This window comes from Staurois parvus, unplaced genomic scaffold, assembly GCF_062004578.1.
Source record: "Staurois parvus isolate SC_StPar_1 unplaced genomic scaffold, SC_StPar_1.0 ptg000129l, whole genome shotgun sequence".
Classification (NCBI taxonomy): domain Eukaryota; kingdom Metazoa; phylum Chordata; class Amphibia; order Anura; family Ranidae; genus Staurois; species Staurois parvus.
Window position 1 is genome coordinate 3,406,859 of NW_028317925.1, and position 20,176 is coordinate 3,427,034.

General features: G+C 39.0%; 1 protein-coding gene across 2 annotated transcripts in view; it reads left to right on the forward strand.

Annotated features, from left to right (window-relative positions):
- TRMT2A (tRNA methyltransferase 2A) overlaps positions 1-19,584 on the forward strand; it is a 43,479-nt gene extending 23,895 nt beyond the window's left edge. For both annotated transcript variants that reach the window (XM_089672455.1, XM_089672456.1), the window contains 8 exons: positions 7,506-7,620; positions 7,897-8,012; positions 12,321-12,432; positions 13,532-13,654; positions 13,776-13,851; positions 16,632-16,748; positions 17,216-17,312; positions 18,479-19,584. In XM_089672455.1, the coding sequence (XP_089528581.1) occupies positions 7,506-7,620; positions 7,897-8,012; positions 12,321-12,432; positions 13,532-13,654; positions 13,776-13,851; positions 16,632-16,748; positions 17,216-17,312; positions 18,479-18,710 (988 nt within the window). In that variant the 3' untranslated portion in view covers positions 18,711-19,584. The remainder of the gene's footprint in view (positions 1-7,505; positions 7,621-7,896; positions 8,013-12,320; positions 12,433-13,531; positions 13,655-13,775; positions 13,852-16,631; positions 16,749-17,215; positions 17,313-18,478) is intronic.
- Positions 19,585-20,176: the final 592 nt, after the last annotated feature.

Consider the following 20,176-nt stretch of genomic DNA (forward strand, 5'->3'; position numbering starts at 1 on the left):
AAGAGACCTGGAAAGTTTTAAAGATGTTCCCCATTCATGAACAAGACAATTGGGGTACTCCTGAAGAGATTTTCATTTCTCTGAGCTATCTTCAGTGGAAAACGAATTCACAAAAAAGTGCACTGTAATGCTGGGTACACACTGGCCTAAAGTCAGAATACAAAAACACGGGAGTGGTTGCTGCATTAACATTTGCTTTTTGTTAATGCAGTTTTTTATTTTTCGTTGAACCTGCTGGTTGAATGAAAAAAGCCAGTGTGTACCCAGCTTTATAGTAGTACACCCAACTGTATTGATCTTAAATAAACATCTTGCTCTCTCTATAGAAGATGTTCCTTCAGTTAAAGATTCTGCAGACGAAATTAAAGAACTCATTTTTATTGCCCGAGACTCTCCTGCTAAATTTGCTTCTAAATGGGCTTGTTGGACACATTTCCAAAAAACCGAAGAGTTCGCTCTATTGATTGACAAACCTTCGCCCCAATAAAGACATCACAGCCCACTTATAAGAGCACCCATATATACCTGGTTCTCTCCAGGCTACTGTTCTCTGAGGAAGGAATTGAACATTGGGATCCTATCCGGTTGCGTTCCTTCCCCTTCGCCTCACGGCCTTCTATGGTGGGGTGGGAAGGGGGGTGTGATGCTTCGGCGTCCGGCGGAGGTAGCTAGGGACCCATGCTACCCCCCTCTGTCATCCTACATTTCTTAGCACATATCCCCCCGCCTTCCCTTCTTCCCCACCCCTCCCTCCTCTCTTTAACCCACCCTGTGCCTGTTTAAGGGGTACAGGGTGTGTATGTGAATGTCTGAGTCTTGTGTATAGTGTGTGTTTCTTTGTCTAGACCACATGGCTGTCCATTGTCTGTTTGCCATGTGCTACCCCCCATTGTGCTGTGTCTTCCTGTCCAGCCAACTATTATGGGATGTACTGTTTGTGTATTGGTGTGGGGGTTGGTCAATGTCCTTTGCCATGTGTTTCATCCCATTGTTCTGTGTCTTGGTGGGATGGGGAGGGGTGATGATGTATTTCCTGTTCCTGGTTGTGTTTTCCCGCCCTCTGTATATATTCTGTGTTTTGTGTTAAAATAAAGAGTTGGCTTCGTGTGTTAAGAAGAGCTGGGTGCTGTCTATTTCCTGAGGGATTTCAAGGGTGTGGTCCGTGGATGGTGTTCGGACAGGGGAAGCTGTGGTATAACGGAAAAACTCAGTGCGGTCTGGGTTCCGGTTCCGTTACAGTGAACTTAACATTTTCATACCTGACCTAGAATCACAATATCGATTAACGTACCTCAGTGTAATTTCTCCACATCCACCGTTCTCAAAAATTTTCTCTAATGTCAATGATTCCATGTTCTGGGCTATCATGAATCTACGCACGATATTGACAATAGGTTCTTATGACCATAGTTACCCAAAACCTCTTTATTTTTTGTCCTTTCTAGGTGCACATCCTCCTCTTAGTTCTCTAAGTTGTTGTTTGGGGTCTGCCCCCTCATTCTTCTGTATTCAACTTCCATCCCAAGTTTTTTTTTTTTTTTTTTTCTTTCTTTCTTTTTGTCTGACTTGCTCTCATTACAAGGCTAGATGCTTCTAGCAAACTGTTGTATCGATACAACCCATACTTTTGTCTGTTTATTTTTCGATGCTTAATAAATCTTTATTGAAAAAAAAGATTCTGCATACAAAAAATTAGAGATCCTCTTAAAGGCTTACCTGTAGGTACAGTAAATATCTCCTAAATGTGCACTGGAGTAGGCGATGTCACTGTGCTCTCAATGGATGACAAGCCACCGGTTGAGAGAGCTGTGCTGCGGTTGTGACTCCCACGCACATGTGCAGAAGTGACGGTATTACGGCATGGCCAATCAACCAGCCGGAGACAGTGAACCTAGAAGGAAAACTGGGAGCAGATACAAGCCCTGTTAGTGGTGATAGCGTGCTGCTGGATGGCTTCATTTTAAGGTATGTCTGTGATACAATACATGCAAGCACATTATGACATGATCCTGCAAGGGCCATGTACAGTGCTCAGCATAAATGAGTGTACCCAAACAGACTTGTCAGAAAACCTTTACTTTCCTTTCAGAATCAACATTTTCCATGGGAATAAAAAATATTCCGACAAATGCAGGCTTTTGATTGCAAACAAGATTTAATTTACACACAAAAAAGTATTTTTTCTAACAAATTCATTCAAGATTATGTTGCAAAAATGAATACACCCCAATGAGAGTCTTAGGAGAAAAGCTAAATTTTAGAAAACAAAATCCTAGTTAACAAGAATTCAACTACAGGTGAGTCCAGCAGACTGATTATAAAAGGCTGTTACTTAAAGAACACCCCTTCCCATTTCATGCTGTCAGCAATGGCGTCACATGGAAGAGAAATGTCACAATACCTGAGAGAGAGAAAATAATTTCTTTACATAAGAAAGGTGAAGGCTACTAGAAGATCAGCAAAGCTTTACTTATCAGACAAAATACTGTAGCAAAAGTGATACAAAACATTAACAAAGATGGAACTGCAACCATCTCAGAGATGTTCAGGACATCCACGGAAATGAACAACTCAACAGGAGCTTTTTATGATGAGAAGGGTTGAGGAAAATCGCCATGCTTGTTTCCTGCAGTTAGCTAAAGAAGTAGCCAAATTGGAGTGATTTGTTTCCCGTGACATCAATATGGCGTACACTGCAGAGTAATGGCATGCATGGATGTGGTCCACAAAGGAACCTTTCCTAAAGTTCATGCACAAAAAAGCCCACCTAGAACTTGCCAGAGCCCATGTTGCAAAAGAAGACTACTGGGACTCTACTCTGGAGTGATGAGACTAAAATAAATGTTTTTGGAACTAATAGCTTCAAAACTGTATGGCGTTGCAGGTGAGGAGTACAAAAAAAAATGCATGGTGCCTACAGTGAAACATGATGGCAGGGTCCTTCTTTGGGGCTACTTGAGCGCTGCTACTGTCGGGGAGCTGCATTTTATTGATGGTATCATGATTTACAGATGTACTGCTCTATATTGAAAGAGAAGATGCTACCATCACTCTGTGCCCTTGGTTGTTGTGCACTTTTCCAACATGACAATGATCCAAAACGCACATCTAAGGCCACTGTTGCCTTTCTGAAGAACCGGGTGAAAGTGATTCAGTGGCCAAGTATGTCTCCTAATCTGAACCCAATCCAAACCTATGGGGAATTCTGAAGAGACCAGTTGAACATCACTCTCCATCCAGTATGCAGGCACTAAAAGAGGTCGTTCTTGAAGAATGGAAAAAGATTTTTCAACAGCTCTCCAACTTGTTCATTCCGTGCCTAGAAGACTTGGTGCTGTCCTTACAAATCATGGAGGTCATACAAAATACTAGATGTAGTAGTTTTTTGTTGTGAGGTGTATTCATTTTTGCATCAACTAATTTTGAGTAAAACTGAAGATTTTGTAATCTAAGTAATAACCTTGCTTTCATGTAATGAGCTAAACAAATGTTCTATAAAATAAAATTTTGGAAATTGTTCTTGTGTTCATTGAAATATTGATTAAAATCTTACTTTTGAAAAAGGGGTGTACTCATTTTATGCTGAGAACTGTGTATGTGTGCGTATGTATACATACATATACACGCACTGCTCAAAAAAATTAAAGGAACACTTTTTTAATCAGAGTATAGCATCACGTCATTAGAACTCCTGGGATATTGAGCTGGTCAGTTAAGTAGAAAAGGGGGTTGTTAATCAGTTTCAAATGCTTTGGTGTTAATGAAATTAACAGGTGCACTAGACGGACAGCAATGAGAGGACCCTCAAAACAGGAATGGTTTTGCAGGTGGAGGTCACTGACCTTTTTTTCCCTACTCCTCTTTTCTGACTGGTTTGCATTTGGCTAGGGTCAGTGTCACTACTGGTAGCAAGAAGCGATACCTGGACCCTACAGACGTTGCACAGGCAGTCCAACTCCTCCAGGATGGCACATCAATACGTGCCATTGCCAGATGGTTTGCTGTGTCTCCCAGCACAGTCTCAAGAGCATGAAGAAGATTCCAGGAGACAGGCAGTTATTCCATGAGAGCTGGACAGGGCTGTAGAAGGTCCTTAACCCATCAGCAGGACCGGTATGTACTTCGTACAAGTTTGTGTAAGGAGGAACAGGATGAGCGCTGCCAGTGCCCTACAAAATAAGCTCCAGCAGGCCACTGGTGTGAATGTCTCTGACCAAACAATCATAAGCAGACTTCACGAGGGTGTTCTGAGGGCCCGACGTCCTCTAGTGGGCCCTGTGCTCACTGCCCGAGACCATAGAGCTTGGTTTGGCATTTGCCATTTGAACACCAGCATTGGCAGGTCCAACACTGGCACCTTGTGCTTTTTCACAGATGTGAGCACGTTCACCCTGAGCACATGTGACACGTGAAAGGGTCTGGAGAAGCTGTGGAGAATGTTATGCTGCCTGTAACATCATTCAGCATGACCGTTGTGGTGGTGGGTCAGTGATGGTCTGGGGAGGCATATCCAAGGAGGGACACACAGACCTCTACAGGCTAGACAATGGCACTCTGCCATTATGTATCGGGATGAAATCCTTGGAGCCGTTGTCAGACCCTACCTGGGTTCTTCCTGGTGCACGACAATGCCTAGCCTCATGTGGCGAGAGCATGGAGGCAGTTCCTGGAGGATGAAGAAATTGATACCATTCAATGGCCCCCACGCTCGCCTGACTTAAATCCAATAGAACGCATCCAGGATATCATGTTTCAGTCCATCCAATGCTGCCAGGTTGCACCTCTGACTGTCCAGGAGCTCAGTGATGCCCTGGTCCACCAGTGATGTCCAGGACACCATCCATCGTCTCATTAGGAGCATGCCCCGGCATTGTCAGGCATGCATACAAGCACGTGGGGGCCATACAAACCACCATTTTGAGTTGCTGCAATGACATTTCAGCAAAATGGACTAGCCTTCTGCATCATTTTTTCACTTTGATGTTCAGGGTGTCTTTGAATTCAGTCCTGTAGGTTGATAATTTTCATTCCCATAAAACGATGGGGCATCCTTATGTTCCTACCACATTACCTAGTCCATATCCGTATAGATATCCAGCATGATATTTTTCCCCATTGAGACCTGATGTCTTTTCAAAGTATTTCTTTAATTTTTTAAAACCGGGCCTGTTTCATTGCCTGGTGACAATCCAGGGTCTACGAATATCCAGCCTGTATTTTGTACTGTAGAATTAACGCAGAGTTCCACCCAAAATTTGAAACTCCGTTTATCTGCCTCTTCTCTCTTCACCCCCCCTTTGGATGTAGAGAAGAGAATACTGCAGATGAACAGGTACAGCTTATGTAGGAGAATTTGTTTAATCTGCATCACCTGAGGCCATCCCACTTCACTTCATTTTGTAACAGCCTGCACATAAACTGTATCAATTGGCCATGTCCTATGGTGTCTCCATTTATATATAGATTCTTCCATCGTAAATTATTGTGGTTTCAATCCCGTCTTGGGCGAACTATACTCTTTGCCTGATCCACAAATATGGGCATCTCGAAGGGGTTAAATATCTGTCATATTTTTGCTCCACAGGGCCTTAAGTTCTTTTCTTCCCTATGGGATGAATTCGACCTACCTTCATATTTATGTTTTTTACTACTATCAGCTGCGACATGCTATTCGAACACAATTTGGATCATTCGATAACCCTGTTCAAATATCTCCCTTGGGAAAACAATTATGTCACCCACAAACTACTAAAGTTATCACGGAGTATCACTCTACGCTTATGACTGATTCCATCCCTAGATTCGCCACTATTCAAGCTAGATGGATCTCCCTAGATATAGAATTTACTGACTCGGACTGGTCTGAGTTTAGTGGTACTTTTTAAAACACCTGTTATCTCCTCCAAAGATAGAATTGTACACCTGAAACTCTTTCATCACTCACATCTTACACCTGCTAGATTATATAAAATGGGGCTACGCCCTGTGGCAACCGGTTTTAGGGGCTGTGGCCAGGATGTGGACTTCTTGCACTGCTTCTGGTCATGTCCTTTTTCGTCCAACGGTTTTGGAAGGATGTGGGAACATTTTATTTCTTCTGTGTTAGGCCTCCCTAATGTTTTAGATCCGATTTACTTTTCTTTTGGGAATTTTGGGGGGATTTAAGTATTTCTAAATATGATAAGCAGCTGATGCGTATACTGTATTTCTATGCTAAAAAGGTGATCTTCTTACTTGAAAGGGGCCCGCATTGCCAACTATATCACAATGGCTTACACTTATTAATGATGTCCTTCTTTTTTTTATACTGGCTTACCTTTGAACTGAGGAAAAAGAGAACAATGTTTGATAAACTTTGGGGCAGGTAGATTGCAAGTCCCCTTACCTTGACCTCTCTAGATCCAGATATTTTGAATATTGCTTCCATGATCTTAGTGTGTATTGTGTGTTTATTCCAGAGTGCATAACCCTGTTCTTGGAGGTACTTGTTATAGTTTCTATAGCACTGTTCCTTGTTTCACGTGATCTGTGAGACCCTACGCGGTCGCTTGTTTGTTTTTTGTTTTTTTTTTGGTTTATTTTTTTGCTTTTTGGGACCTTGTGAGTCTTCTGCTGTTGTTGTATGATATGGAAAATTGATAAAACTTTAATAAACATATCTTTTAAAAAAATGATCGTCTTTTTCATATTCTGATCCAGTCACAATTGTTCAGAGAGAAGAGGGGAAAATTTTACGTTCATACAAATGTAGTCAGCAGTCAACAGATATATCCAACAATTGTTTCAACTTTCAAAAGACTCACAACATATATCCGATAAATGTGTGAAATTAAACTTTTTCCATTCCAGTCCCTGAATCTTTCATGTTTTTTTTTTTTTTTTCTGCAAAGAGAATTTGGCTGATATCTTTACGTCTGTACAGAAAATTTCTATTCAGTGAAGAGGGAAAAATACGCTCCCCACATTTGAAGAATTCTGGTTGTATCATAATAAGACTGTTTTTGACAGATATCAAATATTTACTTTTTTTTTTTTAGTAACTACATGGTAATGTTACGGTAGAAGTATCTATATAGATAGAGACACTGTATAGGTGGTCCATTCTAAACATTTACTTCAAAGCATAACTCAATCAGAAATGTTTTTTTTTTAAATCGTTTCCCCAACAGTTTTTTATTTTTCTTATCTTTTGGAAAAAAGTTTTAAGCCATATGATTGAAAGTTGAGCATTCCTGCTAGTATAATATGGTTTGTCCCATTTGTCCAAATGCCACTTTTGTGGGACAGCTTGACCTGTTACTGAAAATGGCAAAATACCATCTACTGGCAGGATCAACAGGTATTACGTTTTGTTATAGGGAAACTCAAACCTAAAACTGCTGTTAATGCTAGCAACATACTGATTCGTATGCTGTTGATTTTTGCTTGTAATTACACTTTAAACTTTTGTTGTCTACCTACTGTATGCTAGCAGATATGTCTTTTATTTTGTGTTTTACATACAGGTCTACATCATTTGCAGTCTACAGCCCAGAGACATATGAAGGCCACTGGAAACAGCTGACTGTCCGTAGCAGTAGGAAGGGCCATGTCATGGTCATTGTATACTTTCATCCTCAGGTATACAATCCATTGTCTGTGTTCTGTGAGTTGTTACTATACGAGACTTTCTGTGAATGTATGCATGTTTTCACCAAACACATATCAAGTGCAATGCACATGAGCTCCTTTCCATCAGCAGGGAGCAATCGAGAATCGCCTCTTTTATTTATTTTTTTTTAAATGTTTCCCCCCTGAAGATTTGACCTCCATACATGGAGAGATTATCACAAATTTGAATTGCTGTTTTTGCTCTGTCATTTAAACAATATATAATACATAGTTTATTTTCCACAGAAAATGACCAAGGAAACCCTGGCTGATTTAAAATCCTCTCTGGCAGCTTTTTTTTCAGAGGGACCTGGAAAAGATAGTGGTATCACCTCTATTTATTTTGTTGAAGAAGGGCAAAGGTTAGTTTTTCAGTAAATGTTTTTTTTTCTTTAAGTGTAATAGATTATGAAAAGCCCAACAAAGATGGTGCTTATATGTACCAGTGCATTCTGTGCAATGATATACACAGTGTGTGCATGTGTGTCTAATACAGTATATGAATGTGTATATTTTAACATGTATTTTATATACAGTGTGTGTGTGTGTATAATATATGTATAACATTTGTGTTTGTGCGTGTGCATAGCTGTCTTAAAGCAGAACCTCAGGAAAAAAAAAGTTACCTCCTACTGATGCCTATCCCAATTCCAGATTGCTGCTGTATGCCAGATGAATTGGTCTGTCTTAGGAATGGACTAACTTGTTCACCTGGAATATTTTGTCAGGATGTTTCCAGTTTTCATAAAGGACAGAGGACCGCAGTCTAGGTAGAAGTGACAGGCAGATTCAAAGGTACATTTGGCATGAACAGAAACTGAAACAGTCTCTCTTATTCTGGGCGCAAGGTTTGTCCATTAAGGACTGTATAGATATGGCGTCAGACAGTTCCTCCGTGGCTGAAGGCAGATCAAAATAAAGAATCTCTTGGTGCAGACGCAGGAGCATGCTTGTGACCTCTGCAGTTAATTGTAAACATTGTTCTTTGCCCCATAAAATCCTACATCACTACAGTAAAATCTCTCAGACAAGAAGGTGCTCACATACAATGTAAGGAAGACTTCAAAGATGGCCTAGACTTTAGAAGTGGGCAAAATTCCAGGCTGAAATCTTCAGCCATATCAATAAGCTGTCAGAACTTTAGCTCTAAAAAAAAAAATAATTAGTATATAATTTATGAAAACAGGCGGGGATCTGAAATTAAGGAGAATCCCTACTAATTTTCATAAATCAACTGATAATCCGAGTTCTTTATTTGCACTAATTGTGAAGACGAAATAAAAGGCAATAATGTTCAAAAATATATATTAATGATAAAACCAGTGCAAAATGATAATTACAGTACAATAGGTAATTATGAATAATCAAATCAAAATAGCAGTTCAGTCATCTAGTAAAAAATATTGGTTACAAATTCAAACCAGCAAATTTTTTTCAAATATTTAACAAATTAGGACCAACTGTCTAAAAATGCAGCGTAGGAAACTATCAGTAATTTAGCAGATTATGACAAAGGATATGCATATTGAGCGTTGAATATCTGGTTGTAGAGAGATCATGTGGTCAAAATGTACCTTGGCATGAACTGATTTAGAATACCATACACAGGACAATCCAATAAGCTTAGAATCTATCTGAGGTCAAGAACAAATGTTCACCAAGTTGTCTCTACTTTGACTAGAAGCTGAAATCAGCTTCAGGGATATTCCAAAGAGAATCTCCCCCCAGAGAATTGAAATGAAGATAATTTATACTGCAGTTTAAATTATTTCAAATCAACTCCAGTGCTAACCATAGCCAATATCGTACTAAACGGTTTAGCTGGAGATATAAGGCGAGCACAAATTGCCTACAGAAAAATGAACACGTTACCAATATAGACTTTATGGTGTCAGTGATGTAGCATATGGTCAGCTCTCTCCTGTGTGTGAATGTCCGTTTCTGATCTCTAACCCCCCCCCTCCCCTTTTTGTCTCCTAACGTTTATCACCAAAAAAACCTAGGCGAGCAAAGGTTATCTTGCTTAATTATGATGTCACTCATGGTGTCATGTTCATTACTGAATGATTCGAATAACCTCCTGTGCCATGTTAAGAGTTGGCCTAATAATAACCTCCATTTTGTTGGAGTGCAATAAATTTAAAAGGTAGTCTTTTTTTGACAGACTTGGTTAGACAAACTGGGACCAATGTCTATTAACCATTAGCCGCCCGGCCAATAGCCGTTTGGCGGCTTGAAAAGCGCTGCAGCTTTCCGGGTCCACGCCATTTGGCGTGCTCCCGCACATGCGCCGTTTGCGCTATTGCAGAGCGGCGCAGCAGCGGGATCTGTCACCGCCCGTGCACCTCGGACACGGCCGATGACAGATCCGAGTACCGGCTCCCGTTGCCGGTACCATGTGACCTGCCGCGACCAATCACAGCAGGTCACATGACAGTTGTATACAATGGATGGCTTCATTCATGATGCCATCCATTGTATACTAGTGCCTAGCTGTGAATGGTCACAGCTAATCACATGCACATGTCATGTGATTAGCTGTGACCAAATCACAGCTAAGCACAAAAAAAAAAAAAAAAAAAAAAAGCTGAATGAATCGATTTCATTCAGCTAAATGCTTGCTTATAGCAAAGTAATTCTTTGCTATAAGCAAATTGTGTAAAAAAAAAAAAAAAATACTGATCACTTCCCCAAAGTAGTACAATGTTACTATGGTAACATTGTACTATTTTGGTCATAGTAAAATATGAAAAAAAATCTTAAAAAAAATAAAAAAAAAATGTAATAAAAAATTAAATATAATAAAAAAATAAAAAAAAATTAAAAAAAAATATAATTTTTTTTTTTTTTCATACTGTCACCAGTCAGTGTCCCTGTTCACCGCCATGCCAGTTATATGATGACGCTGTACTGCACTGGTGACAGTATGTAAAAAAAAAAATAGTGAAAATAATATTTTTCATTTTTTCATTTTCGGAAAAATTATGACAAAAAAATACAACTTCAAAAAACTCGCCATGCCTCTTATGAAGTACGTCCGACTGTCTACTCAGCAAAAAGGGGTCATTTGGGGATATCTGTACTATTCTGACATTCTTGGACCTCAAGAAATTAGATTGGCTGTCAGTACTTCAGGATTGATCAATATTCAGATCTATACCATAGTTTGTGAACTCTATAACTTTCCTACAAACTAAATAATACATCCTAATTTGGGTTATTTTCACCAAAGACATGTAGCAGAATACATCTCGGCCTAAATTTATGAAGAACAATTATTTATTTGTAAACTTTTATAACAGAAACAAAGAAAAATGTGTTTTTTTTTCAAAATTTTTGGTCTTTTTTTGTTAATTTAGCAAAAAATAAAAACCCCAGCGGTGATTAAATACCACCAAAAGAAAGCTCTAGTTGTGTGAAGAAAATGATAAAATTTTAGTTTGGGTACAATGTTGTATGACTGCGCAATTGTCATTCAAAGTGTGAGAGCGCTGAAACCTGAAAAATGGCCTGGGCAGGAAGGTGTAAAATTGCACGGTATTGAAACGGTTAAAATAATGTATTACTTAGCGAATGTCTCTAAGCTGTATAGATAAACATTCTTCATAATCGCCTGAGGTCATTTGTATTGAGACTTCTTAATTATCTAAATTCTTCGATAGCATACAGATATTGTAATATAATAAAGTCAAAATAGTTATTTATAATGTTGAAAACATAATATCCATATTATTTACAAATATGTATTAATTGCTAAAACCAATAAATATAGATAAGATGTATATAAAATTGGAGATTGAATATAGTAATATAAAACCCAAATTACTTAATTAGGCAGTATTCACTTCATGCAATAATAATAATAATACAATCAACATTTTTGATTAAAGGCTCTAGACCTGGAAAGCACTCCATGGCTAACTTTTACTGGTAGTTGATGTCTGTGAGGTTCACAGGCATAATCCAGTTTCCGCAGTTAACTGGACAGCTCCATAGTTTTCAGCCCATCAGGGTCTGGGCATAGCACACCAAAGAAAGGCTGATCTGAAAGGTTGTCCCGTAAAGACCAGCTCAAGCAATGATGTAGGAGCAATCTTGATTAAAGAAAAATTAAGGAAGAAAAAGGTATCAAAAAAAGGTTAAATTGGAGAAAAGACGCTATCTTCCTGGGAGACTAGCAAACAACATGCTGGTAGTGGGAGAGGTTATCAGGGGCTGTCATACAAACTTTGTTTGCCAGTGTCAAATCCTCCTGTAGGAGGCAGTATAACCCAACATTTTATGACTTCTGTTGAAATCCCCAAAGCGATTCCAGTGTAAGTGGCATCAGGTACCTGACAATTCTAGGTACTCCCCAAAATAAAAAAAAATAAAAAAATAAAAAAAATTCCAAAAAGTGGAGGGAGGATATAAAGTAGAACTTCTCTTTTTTGCCTTTTTTAATTTCCCTTTGATTCTGCCACTAGCACACTTATTTCCTAGGGTGACAACGCTCACATGCCCTACTACAAAAGCTACGACCAAGGTAACTCAAGCGTGCTGCACAGGAATATGTCAGCTGAAAAAGTTTGAAAACATTAAGTTGTGTTTGGGGTTGTGCCTTTTTATAGCATTTAACAGGACATTTCAAATTGTTTATTTTAACAGACCAAAAAAATTCTGTCTTCTAGAAAATCCCCAAACCTGGAGGATTTACCTGTGGAGCATGTGAGTGGGGAGCAGCACATCCACGAGGAACTGCTGGGCCTCACTTTCCGTATTTCACCCCATGCTTTCTTTCAGGTAAATAGTTTTGAGCAGATACATAGCAGAAATATTAACATATATGTAGGTGAAGATATTTATTTATATTTGTGCAGCAAATGAGATCTAATGCAGCCTACTCTTGTGTTTTTTGAGGGGTTTTTTTCTTTGAATTTCTACGTGATTTTTTTTTTTACATAACCATGTTAGCTTTCACACTTGGACGAACTACATTCCAAAACATTTTATTCTTTAATTTGTCATGTTCATCACAGCAGTAAACTGATATTATGGTCACATTGCATGGTGAGCAAGGGTTTTTTTTGTATGTGTTTGCATTAGAAAAGGCCTTGTTTCTTTCTGCTTATCAGGCACATAGTTAACACTGATGCAATTTGACCTCACTCATTATTTGTCTCAAACTATACTATACTTTGTTTTATATTCCTATGATAGGTTTTCACATGTTTAAAGTGGTTATAAAGACTAAATTTTGTTTACCTAAAATAGTTATACTTACCTGCTTTGTGTCGTGGTATTGCACAGAGCGGTCTCTTACATCAGCTTCTAAGGTCATCCTCAGGTGCTCTCCTCTCCCCCCTCTTCTGCATGTGCTCCTACGGCATGCTGACTGCTATGGGGTACTTGTGCAGGCTTTCTATTTCCTTAGTCGGGCTGTTTGTATCCATAGACACACACACAGCACTGCTCAACCCAACCCCTTACTCCCTTCTCATAACATTTCATTGACAGCAGCAGAGTAGCCAATGGTTCCAGCTGCTGCCTGTGTCCTGTGAAAAGAGGAAGAGGGGATAAGGCATCTGCAGACAGGGACTGTGCTGGATTGAGAGAGGACTGGGCTAAGTGTTTAGGGAGGTGGTGGTGGTGAGGGGGGTGTAATACAACTACTGAGACATTTCTAGGCCTAAAGCACATCTTGCACATGTAATAAACAATATAGTTGACCCATATACACAAAGAATGAAAACCTGTAACCTTGTTTACAAAATGCCAATCACATTTATGTTATGCAGTAAGTAAAGTTCTGATTCTCTTAAGAGCTATTAACATTGCCTAAGTTACCAGATGGATCTGTTTTCATGATTCGCTTTGAAAGTAGGACCATTATATCTTATAGGTTAACACACCTGCAGCAGAGGTGTTGTATTCAACAATTGCAGACTGGGCTCAGTTGGACCAGAACAGCACTGTGTTAGATGTTTGCTGTGGGACGGGAACCATTGGCCTCTCCCTGGCCAAGGTAAAACCTTTCTTTCCTCTAGTAGCATATTCTTACAGGTCTGGCAGTACAACCTGCTGCCTCTGTTGGCTGTTTAATTTTCCTGTCGGCTAACTTTCAAAATTTTTTTTCTTGGATAAAGAGAGTGAAGAAAGTTATAGGGATCGAGCTGTGTCAGGAAGCTATTGCGGATGCAAAGGCTAATGCCCAGTTAAATAGTAAGTTCCATTTCTGTGCTTATTTTGCTTTCACAGAACTTTATTAACAAACACCAGTACTTGGAAAGCTCACCAGCTATTGTCAGCTGGTAATATGAATTGATGTTGTATTATCCTTATAGAATATAGGTGTGTATTAAAGGTGCTACCTTTTATCATTGTTGGGGTGGGGAAGGGGGGGGAGTGTGAGGGGAGGTCCAGTTGTAAGGTATAAATTTGATACTTTAGGTAAGAATTTGCTTAGTTACATTGGTCCAGCTTGGTCAAATGTTAGAATGGATATCCCATACCTGAGTGATTCTAGTGAAAGCTGCTAATCACTGTAGTAGTCACCACTACTACAGTGATCGCAGCAGTCTTCCAGGTCCAGTGCTAAGCAGCAGTCCTTCTGAGTAGTAACTACAGGCTGTTGCTTCCTGCCATTAAAAAAATCACCTTGTATTTTTTCAGTGTGTACAAGCTGTACTGTGATTGGATGAAGTGGGGATCATGACATCCCCAGCATGCCTTTCCACATCATTCTATCAAATGTACTTTGTATTCATTAAGAAAAAAAAGGTGTTCTGTGAATGGTGACAGAGTGCTGCTATCGCTGTATTAGTGTTGGCTACAATTAATTGCAACTTCCACAGGGACCGCTCAGGTATGAGATATACACACTTGCATTGGTTGAAGCTGGACCAATTTAAGTGTGCAATTTAATTCATACATGGCTTCAGTTTTAAAAGAAGTTTTTAGTAAAAAATAAATAAAAAATCAGCACAAGGGACAATATTTGCTATTGGTGTGATGTGACCCTTGGCTGCTGGGTCCTGCTTTCCTTGAAATCGTCATCCTCTGCCCGCTGCTGTAATCTTGCAGGGGTTAATAGAGCTGAGGGATCTGTGACAGGAGTGCACCAAGGGTTATTGGAACCGAGGCATCTGTGACAGGGGTTAATAAAACCCAGGAATCTGTGACAGGCACTAATCAACCATGCTCACCCTTTCTGCAATGCTCCTTCCTTCATTGAAGACAGCTTCTATGAATGAAAGTTAATCTGTGAATGGAGGACAGGCGAATGGATTGAATTGTCTGCCCCCAAGCATGTTTTATGATAATTAAGGCTATATTATTGCTATTTGGCATGGAAAAGCTGATAATGGCAATACTGTATATTATTTACAAGTGTATTGCTTATTTGCAATGACACTTATTTGTACATTCTTCTCCTCTGGCTAGTGGAAATGATGCACTGCATCTTTCTCCATTCAGAGGAGAAAGAAAGAACATGGATGGGTTTTACAGAGTGATCACTGTGATAGCCAATCACAGGCCTCCACAGCAATAATGGTTGGGAGCCAATCCTCCCGGGTCCCTGATTGGTCATACGGGAACCTGAACTTTCGACTTGGGCGCCGTGCTGGAAGTGCGCCTCCAACGCAACGCAGGTGCGCACATATGTTGCCCCATGGAAGAAGGCCTACTTTAGTGAGGCCACATGTGTGCATAATGCATTGGCAAGGGGATAAGCTGAAGTTTACTAAAGCCTGATAGTAGCTTTTTTTTTTTTTGTGACAATCAGCAGTCCTATTAAGATCTGTATTTAACCTTTCCAAACTGGAGTTGTATATTACTTTGGCTTTAACAAAGTTTGCTAAATATTCTATGAATGCTTTGTAAAAGCTTGCTGTTCTTTTGGTAGTATTTGAGAACCAATGGGCTTTTTATGTTTTACTTTTAAGAAAAAAACATTTTGAAAAAAGCTTCTCTTAGTTTCTGTTATAAGCGTAGCAAAAATGCCAGAACATTTTCGTAACCTCCCAAAATGACCTTTTCTTGGAACATAGACACCCCAATTAGATGAAACATGGAATGTAGGATGTTGATGGATGGAGATAGAAGGTTATGTCCAGGATAAGGGAGTTGAGGGGTTATAATACAAATTACAGTTGTGCTCAAACGTTTGCATACCCTGGCAGAAATTGTGACATTTTACCATTGATATTGCAAATATGACTGATCATGCCAAAAAATGCTCTTTTATTGAAGGACGATGATCATATGAAGCCATTTATTATGAAATAGTTGTTTGGCTCCTTTTTAAATCCTAATGATAACAGAAATCACCCAAATGGCCATAATCAAAAGTTTACATAACCTGGAATGTTTGGCCTTGGTACAGACACACAAGGTGTCACATGGGTTAAAATGCCAATTAGAGGTTAATGTCCCACATCTGTGGCTTTTTAAATTGCAATTAGTGTCAGTGTATAAATGGACAATGAGTTTATTAGCTCTTATGGGAAAGCACTGACTAGGCTAGATACTGAGCCATGGGGATCAGAAAAGAACTGTCAAAAGTCCTGCGTAACAAGGTAATGGAATTTTATAAAAATGGAAAAGGACATATAAAGATGTCCAAAGCCTTGAATATGCCAATCAGCACTGTTAAATCACTTAAGAAGTGGAAAGTTCAGGGATCTCTTGATACCAAGCCAAGGTCAGGTAGACCAAGAAAGATTGCAGCCATAACTGACAGAATTGTCTGGGATTCAAAGAACAACCCACAGGCAACCTCAAAAGAAAAACAGGCTGCTCTGGAAAAAGATGGTGTGGTTGTTTTTAAGGAGTACAATACGGTGATACTTGAACAAAAATGAGCTGTTTGGTCGAGGTGCCAGAAAGAAGCTTTTACTGCACCAATGCCACAAACAGCCTGGTTACAATATGCCTGAGAACACCTTGACATGCCTAACCAGGCCTTTTTTTATAAATATAGCTGTTATGTTTGCTTACAGACTTGAGCAATGTTGAATTCCGATGTGGCAAAGCAGAGGACATCTTCCCTACTTTGATTAACACCCTCGTATCTCGCAACCCTGTTGCTATAGTTGATCCTCCAAGAGCAGGGCTTCGTAAGTAATTGCTTGTTCTCTTAATGTAGCACTGCAATCTCTTTGTTACCTTCTCTTTTTTCATCTTTACGCGATGAATACTGCTTTAGAAACAGAACGGATTACAAAGCCAGTTTCATTGTGTGTTTTTAATGTAGTTGTCTGATTAGTAAAGGGAACACTTGATTATTTAAAAATAAATAATTGTTACACTATGGTAAGGTAATGAAATCTGACACAACAATGCATCTAGTGTTTTCACTAGTCAAAACTGTCTCTGTACTTCCATGACAGTCAGTTTGTTTACAGTTTGTTTGCTGGTTTCATACTTTTTTTTTTTTCCCTCTAGTATTAGTGGGGACTTCTACTCCGACTATTGTATTGCCACTTGTACTTCCTTGTATTAAGATAAATCATAGTGTATCACGCCTGTCATTTTATCTGTATGTGTGTAAATCTACCCTTCTGTTTATGTTACTGCCTTGTAGATTCTAAGGTGGTAATTGCAATTAGAAGAGCAGAACATCTTAAACAACTGATCTACGTGTCTTGCAATCCAAAGGCTGCTTTTAACAACTTTATAGAGTAAGTATAATGCGGTTGATGCCTTTTGCAGTGAATTTTCGAAACATTAAAATCCAAAAAGCTTGTGGTGATAGGTACTTTGAGCGCAGTTTGTATCAATTACCTTCCTTCCATTATCCTCTGATTACAGCTGTTCTGACTCTCATTCACATCATAGCTCTGGGGCTGTAGTATTAGTTGAAATGGAGCTGATTAGGTACATCTGCACTGTCCTTGACCTAATATGGATATTGGGAGTGAGAGGATGAAAGTGGTTTTAGTTCAGGTGTTTTCAATCATGATGGTTATGTCTAGAATATTTTTTTCCTTAACGTGACACTAAACGATATCCTTGTGCTCCAAAAATAATCATCCAAATCCACTACTTAATGACCCTGTAACCTATTTTTCATGAAATAATTTCTTACTGCATTATTCTGCCTCCATGTAATGTCCTCTGTGAGCTTGTGAATCTCTCCTTTTCCCCCTTGTTTCTGTTTGGAACAAGCTGAGCACACTATTTTGTGGTCCTGTGTACTGCTCTATGCACATCTTATAGTCCCTAGTCCACCATGGGAGTGAGCAAGAGTGAGTGGCTACGTTCTTACATAAAGTGGGAACATGGAGCCACCGTCCAGGTTGGATCACTGCAGCCAAGAAAAGGGATTTAGAGGAGGCTGAGAGCAATAGTAGGTACTTTAAGTTAATACATACTTGATTTTTTTTTTTTTTTTTTAAACAAGAGTTTAGTGTCACTTTAAAGTAATTGTAAAGGCATAACTGTGCCCTCTGTGTGTGTCCATAAAACACAGTGCGCCAGTGGCTCCTGCTGCTGTGTCTGAGCCAATGAGAAAGGAGAGAGCCTCTGTTCTCCGTGCACATCTCTGGATCGAGATCAAGCTCAGGTAAGCATAGGGGCGGTCTGGGGGTGGATGGCGCTGCACAGAGAAGAGATATAGATAGATAGATATATATAGATAGATATATATATATATATATATAGATATATATAATTTTTTTTTTCTCTAATATTAAAACACCTTCAGCCTTCTTTACAGTCACTTTAATTATGCACTATAAGGGTAGAATAGTAAATACTAAATACAACATGATCATAAGGGTTGAGCCATTTTAGTTTCTGTATCTTTCATGAATGATTGAGTCAGCCTGTGTTTATTTGTTTCCAGTCTCTGCCGAGCTCCTTCAAACCGCGTAAAGGGTCGTCCCTTCCGGCCAGTCAGAGCTGTTGCTGTGGACCTCTTTCCTCAAACACCCCATTGTGAACTTCTCATTTTGTTTGAAAGAGTGGAGTATACAGAGATAAATTCCACCTCAGAACCACCTTGTGAAGACATGGAGCAACAGAAAAACAACAGTATGGAAGCAGAAAACAAGACTGAGGCAAAGTCAGTAGTTTAACTGGATGTTTTATATCTGCAGAAATGTAATAAACATTTAATTTGTTTTTTTTTTTAAGTTTTATACAAATAAAGTAGATGATCAGTTACAATGCAATTTTGTTCCTAGAAAAAGGATCACCCGCCATTTGTATGGGTGATGGCTCGGTTATCTTGGTACATTCCATCCTATACAGCAAATGTTAGTTGACCACAACGTGGATAATTGTATAGTGCCACATTAGCTATCTTACCTAAGCTGTTAAATATAGGTGGTGAGCCTTTAGCAGATTTATTAATTTTGTTGGGCATACTGCATTAAAGATTGTATTCGTCTCTAATCTAATCCTCACTAATGTATTTTATGTTTTTCTTCGTTTTGAGAGCTGCACAAAGCCGGTAAATGCGGATGGCTCAGACTTTCTGCATTTGTATATTGCGTGCAGTTTGTCAAAACTTTCCATCAAGTAAACTATTATGCATGTATTTGCATAAATGACGATTAGCTTTTTAACAAAATACTGCAAAAATATACAGCAGATAAATAGCTTCATGTAAACTGTATTAAAAGCATTGTTTATGTTGTCAGCTCATCTATTTTGTCCTTACATACTACATGGCACTCTGAAACAAATAATTGGCTATATTGTAATTGTTTGCTGAACTAGTATTACTTGTACTTTTTTCTTCAATACCTGTATGTAGTCACAAATGTGATAATTGTGCAATGCTCATGCTGAAAAATAGTGTACGTTTCTATTTATTCTTGAGTTATATGGCATGGTTACATAAGAAATTATCGCTCCAGTGTTCTGTTAATCTCTTCAAATTAAAACAAGATACTCTTGTTTAATTAAAATGACACGCTGTTAAAATAAAACTAAATATTTTACCTACTTCATTTGTAATTGGATATTTGTGAGAGAGCTCTGGTTTTGTCAATGAACACCAGAGTTAGACGGGTGATGTATTTTGAGAATCTGGGAGCTTAGTTTATTCTTCTAGTAGAAGACTATACACAGCACTGTAATATTTGGTATGTAATGTGTAGGCAAACCCCATCAAACATTTTGGCCCTATATGCATACTGGATCAAATGACTGCTGCCATCTTTAGATTTCCCAGCCAAAATCATTCTGGCCTCACCTGTGCATTAGAGCCCCTTGAAATTCCAAGGAAGAACTGAATCAATAATTAATACTTGTTCTACTGAACAGTGCATGGCCAGAAGAAAGGATTGCAGCCAGATAATCTAATGATTCCTGCAGGCTTTCCATCACAGTACAGTTACCATTTTTTTGTTGGACTTTTTTTGGTGTCTTTCTTCACTGTGCCAAGGGTGTTACTGCTGTCTGCTCAAAAAATACTCCCTTTTATGTTGTTATACACCATAATAACTGATCTGTTTTTGTCTTCTGGCAGTGGTAGGCACAAGGCTGGAGCCCTACCCAGCATATACTGTTTTACCCCCTCATAGTTTGTACAGCT